Raw genomic sequence first — 6000 nt, 5'->3', positions numbered from 1 at the left:
CGAAGGGTGGGTCAGTAAATTTGCAGATGATACGAAGATAGGTGGAGTTGTGGACAGTGAGGAGGGCTGTTGTCGGCTGCAGAGGGACTTAGATATGATGCAGAGCTGGGCTGAGGAGTGGCAGATGGAGTTCAACCCTGCCAAGTGTGAGGTTGTCCATTTTGGAAGAACAAATAAGAATGCGGAATACAGGGTTAATGGTAGGGTTCTTAGTCAGGTGGAGGAACAGAGGGATCTTGGGGTCTATGTACATAGATCTTTGAAGGTTGCCACTCAGGTGGATAGAGCTTGTAAGAAGGCCTATGGTGTATTATCGTTCATTAGCAGAGGGATTGAATTCAAGAGTCGTGAAGTGATGTTGCAGCTGTACAGGACTTTGGTTAGGCCACAGTTGGAGTACTGTGTGCAGTTCTGGTCGCCTCACTTTAGGAAAGATGTGGAAGCTTTGGAGAGGGTGCAGAGAAGATTTACCAGGATGTTGCCTGGAATGGAGAGTAGGTCGTATGAGGATAGGTTGAGAGTTCTCGGCCTTTTCTCGTTGGAACGGCGAAGGATGAGGGGTGACTTGATAGAGGTTTATAAGATGATCAGAGGAATAGATAGAGTAGACAGTCAGAAACTTTTTCCCCGGGTACAACAGAGTGTTACAAGGGGACATAAATTTAAGGTGAAGGGTGGAAGGTATAGGGGAGATGTCAGGGGTGGGTTCTTTACCCAGAGAGTGGTGGGGGCATGGAATGCGCTGCCCGTGGGAGTGGTAGAGTCAGAATCATTGGCGACCTTTAAGCGGTATTTGGATAGGTACATGGATGGGTGCTTAATCTAGGTTAGAAGTTCGGCACAACATCGTGGGCCGAAGGGCCTGTTCTGTGCTGTATTGTTCTATGTTCTAAGATAAACAGCATTTGAAAATATGAGCAAAGAAAAATTTAGAGTATACACTGGGTGGGGGACAAAAGTCAAAATGATAGACCATTCATTAATTGTGTGCTGTACTGTTCAAATTTATTACATAAATTTATGAAATAATAGATATGCATCACCTCAATGAAATGTTAACAAAATTACATACTCAAGGATCACTGATTTACAGATAAATATTAGTTCATTTTGACATGATTAAATGTAAAATTTCTGCCTTAAAATGTTTATTTACAACATTGGTGCACTGATTAGGATTTTCTCAACAGGGAGTATCCTAAGGAATAAAATAGAAAAGTTCTCCATTTAATGAAGAAGTAATGCTTTTGATCATAAAATTCAAATAACACGGTTACCACATGTAACTCATGGTTCATAATGAAATATGTCACGCATTCAGTGATAAACATTCACATGGCAGTCCTTTTTAAATGTCTATATATTATATATACACAAGTTTATGCAATAACTTTTGTAAAAGTTTAAAAATATTTAGTGATTTAAGCATTAAATGTACAACTTGCCAAGGATAAATCAATCCAAGCTGATGACTGCATATTAAACAGTGCATCTTTTAATGATAATTACTGGTTAATCTTGTGGTTGCATATCTTGAAATGCCTTTCTTGCAGTAGATGTTGCTCTACCTCAGTTGAAGATATGGATAGTATATTCCATGTAGAACACCTTCAATAACTACATTTGGGGAGTCATCTAAGGGATCATAAAGAAAGAAAGATCAGGACTATAGTTAACATTACTATCAAAGCAAAAGCTATAGTTGAGTCTTTATTTCAATATACTGGCGAGACTATGGGATGTTTTCTCAAGACAACGTAATTAATCAACAAATCAAACAATACTGGCAACACTACTAAATCAGTAAAGAAGTCTCTGAGTCAGTCAGGCTCAAGTAGTTATGTAACAAAAACCAAAACTTTGCGTGTGATTCAGCAAGTCAGGCATGATCTGTGGATAGAAAGCAGACTTAACATTGAGACTAGTGACTCTTCATTGCAACTCATAGAAGGTAGGAAAAGGCGGTATTTATGTTAAAAATGGTGGTGTTTGGGGGAGGATGGGAGTGGATAGGTGGAGATGAAACCCAGAGAGAGGTACGAAAGGGATAGGTAAACAAAGAGATTATGGATGGCAGGCTAGGACAGAAGAAAAGCTGAATAAGTGATGATGAGAGCTGAGAGTAGGAGAGAATGAGACAAACCAAAAGCAAACAGTGTTATAGAGTCATAGAGATGTACAGTACGGATAGGAGCATGGCATAGGGCTGGTTAAAAAACATGGAAGGGTGGAATCAGGTTCTAAAATTCTTGGATTCTTGAATCCAATGGTCCCCAAGAGAAAAACGAGTTGCTGTTCATCAGGCTTGCACTGTGGCTTGCTGGAACTCTGCAGCAGACCCTAGACAGAGATGTTGGCGTGGGATCACAGTGGTGTGTTGAAGTTGCAGGCAACTGGAAACTCGGGGTCATTCTTGCAGACAGAATGTAAGTGTTCTGCAAAGCGGTCACCCAGTCTGCATTTCATCTCCCCAATGTTGAGGAGACCACATTGTGAACGGCAAAAAGAGTAGACTAGATTGAGTGAAGTACAGCTAAGTTGCTGCTTCACTTGGAAGATATGTTTGGGGCCTTGGATTGGGAGGAGGTAAATGGGCAGGTATTACACCTTCTAAAACTGCACAAGGTGATGCAGTGGGGATGTGGAGAGGTGTTGGGAATGGAGGTGCAGTACATCAGTATGTCCCAGAGGGAACGATCCCTGTGGAATGTTGACAAGGGAGAGAAAGTGAATGTGTGTTTAGTGGTGGCATCCCAGAGGTAATGGAAATTATGGCTTACAAACCTTTGAATGCAGAGGCTGGTGGGGTGGCAATTGAGGACCAGGCATACCCTGTAAGTGGTGTGGGAGGGCAGAAGTGTGGAAGATGAGTTGAATGTGGCTAAGGTCCCTGTCAACCATGGTGGTGGGGAATGCGTTGTTGAGGAAAAGGGTAGACATTTCTGAGGCTCCCCCTCTGGCATCCAATAGTCAAAGTAGATGTGATGGAGACAGAGAAACTGAGAGGACAGAATTTAGCCTTTACAGGAAATAGCATGTGAGCATGTAAAGGTGACTGAGGCACCCACAAGGCCACTGTTCCCTCAGGATTTGGGTGAAGTAGACTTGGGGAACTTCGGAGATGTGACCCACAAATAGGGACAGAGGGATGGTTTTGCCTGGGATCAGATTTTGGAGGCTTAGTGCCAAAGTGGGCCTTTGGGGGCGATGGCTCTGAGAAGGTCTATTTATGCAACTTTTTGTAATGCTGAATTGGCTCGCATAGAGACAAGGTGGTGATAGGTACCCGATACAAACAATCCTGGACAAAACCTGACCATGACTGCAACCCACGCAGGCAACTTTCAACCTGAGCAAAACACAAGCAATAATTAACAGACCTTTCTTCAACTGTGTCCAAATCCCTTGTATTGCTTCAGTTGGACCAAAGAAAGAAATATGCATTCAAAGGACGAAAGATGGGTGTTCTCACACAAGTGAGGAATTTCTTCTGAGGGTTGGAAGATTTTTGAACTTCTTGCTACAGAGAACTGTGGGATGAGGGAGTCATTTTGTATAATTAAGGCTGTCTTTGATTATTGATCAGTAGAGGATCAGGTATTATGGGGAAAGGGCAGGGAAGTGGACATTAGGAATGCTGGATCAGCCATGATTCTATTGAATAGTGAAACAAGCTCGAGTCGTCAAATGGCCTAGCCCAGTTCTCTTTTCTTGAATGTTCTTGAGGTCCTGGCAAAAATGAAGCTAATAACCAGGTAATATCCAGGACAGATCACCGGGCAATCAACAGTGTAATGAGAGAATGATGATAAGGGTCATCCAAAACCTCCAGTGGACATACTAAAATAAATACAAGACATAAGGAATTCTCTAAAGTATATATCCACACCTGGAATAACTTTATTTCTTAAAATTTTAAAGTAAGGACTCAGTCAAAACCATCAAAAAAATTCTAGATTTGGATTCTCATTGGGCAACGATTACAGAACCATCCTACAACGAGCAAGCAAGATAGAAGTTAAACAAAATGCAAACTCCAAAAGCGACTGTGGCAGTGATGGAGAAAGTGGCATGATTGAAGAAGGCTATTTAGACTGGCCAATTCTGGGCATTCAGGACAGTTTAATTAGACTTAGTCAGGATTGGCAGAGGGCAGAAACAGAAGCAATGATAATTTGCGGTTAAGGACAGTAGCTCACCACCAGAACCCAATTAGACCAGAAGTAAAGGTAACAGTTGGGAAAACAGTAAACAATCCAATGGCAGGAGGGTTACTACAAGGGACAGTTCCCACAACAAACTCACCCATGTGGCCAACCCTGAAACTGGATGGAATGTGTAGATTGACAATTGATTACACAGCTCTGGATCGAGTAGTCCTGTCCTTATATCCTCCTCTTTTAGCCTTACGATCCTCTGGTTAAGCCCAGACTGAAGAATATCTACAGTTCTAGACATCATCACTGGCTTCTGGGCAGTTCCTTTGGCTCCAAAGTAACCGAGCAAATTAGCTTTCGCTGAATGTGAATATGTGATTTCAAGTGAACTCCAAACTTGTACAAGGTCCAAAGTCTTCCAAGCAGCAGTAGGATCCCTAAAAGTAATGGTCATTGGGAATGTCCTGCCTGTTGGCCTGAACCAGTGGGTCCAAAGGGAATGAATATGGGAAGTTAACATTAAGTTACTATTGTTTGCCATGTGCAATATCCCAGGATGTTAAACAAAATCATGTGATGCCAGATTGCCGTGAGTTGTGAAATTCATAAACTGTTACGAGCAACAGTAACTTTGTGTTCGATAAGCCTGTACTGTAAACATTGTATTGTTGAGCAAGGTCCTCTGATGATTAGACAGCTGTTCTCTTGCATATGCTCAAATACAATCTTTATTTGAAACCTGCAGACAAGAGAGTGGCCTTTTCACAAGTCTCGTGGTTATAAAAACAATATTTTCATAATAGAAATATGAGGACAGAGGAGATATTACAAATCTGCACTTTGAGAATTCATCATTTTAAACTATTGGGGAAGGGAGGAATGTCTTCCATTTAAGTAGTTTGTCTTCCCATAACTATTTAATAACAATGCAGCTCCCTGAGAGATGCTGTGCACTGAATTTCTACTAAATCTGGATTTGGTAGACCGATGTAAAATGTGGAATCAGAGGTACATTGGAGCACAGCAGCATCCAATGGTGAATGCTGTTCCTCAGAAGATCTGCCAACTAATTCTCGGGGAACAGATGGTAATTACTCATGTATGGAAAAAATAGCAAAGGGACATGATGAGAGTTTATGAAGTTTAGCATAAAGGAGTTCAGTGTTAAGAATGTAGGAATAGGAGTAGATATTCAGCCTCACCAGCCTGTTTTATTCAATGGGATCATGGCTGATTTGTGGCCTAACTCCATATTCCTGCCTTTGGCTTTTCCCTTAATACCTTTGCTGAATAAAACATATGATCTATCTCAGAATATAAAATCAATAACTGATCCAGTATCCTCTAACCCTTGTCGAAGAAAGCTCCAAATAACTACCCTGGACCCATTAGGTTGGAAACAATCTGTTGAGGCAAAACAGACAGGATTAACTAGCTGTTCTCAGATCAATTCATCTTTCTTTATATACCTAGCAAATTGCAAGTTGAGAGCTACCTGGGTGGTAATTACCTATATATTTTTCTAATGATTTGAATCCATGTCCTCTTGCTACATTTTGCAGAGGGAATATTAATTAATAGATGGCCACAGAGAATTAATTAATACATTGGTTTTCTGTTGGGTGGTGGGAGAGTTAGATTTTAGTAACAAGTTGTGCCTGACAGCACTATATCAAGCTTCCATTTTCCACCATTCAGTGATTACTAAGGATTAAAATTTCCTCAGAGCTGTTTGGGTTTACAATATGCTGCTTTGAGGACACACTCTCGCAGGTGTCCATACCTTATTATATGGTCTGAACTAGATGACTCAAACACAAGAAAACATGCCTAAACTGAGCTC

General features: G+C 41.2%; 1 protein-coding gene across 2 annotated transcripts in view; it reads right to left on the bottom strand.

Moving 5' to 3' along the window:
• Nucleotides 1-995: 995 nt before the first annotated feature.
• LOC140485983 (sorting nexin-24-like) overlaps nt 996-6000 on the bottom strand; it is a 172385-nt gene continuing 167380 nt past the window's right edge. For both annotated transcript variants that reach the window (XM_072584481.1, XM_072584471.1), the window contains one exon: nt 996-1635. In XM_072584481.1, coding sequence (XP_072440582.1) covers nt 1565-1635 — 71 coding nt within the window. In that variant the 3' untranslated portion in view covers nt 996-1564. The remainder of the gene's footprint in view (nt 1636-6000) is intronic.

This window comes from Chiloscyllium punctatum, chromosome 2 (assembly GCF_047496795.1).
Source record: "Chiloscyllium punctatum isolate Juve2018m chromosome 2, sChiPun1.3, whole genome shotgun sequence".
In the NCBI taxonomy this organism is placed as follows: Eukaryota; Metazoa; Chordata; class Chondrichthyes; order Orectolobiformes; family Hemiscylliidae; genus Chiloscyllium; species Chiloscyllium punctatum.
Note: the sequence above shows the minus strand (reverse complement) of the source record. Positions and strands in the feature narration are given on the sequence as shown.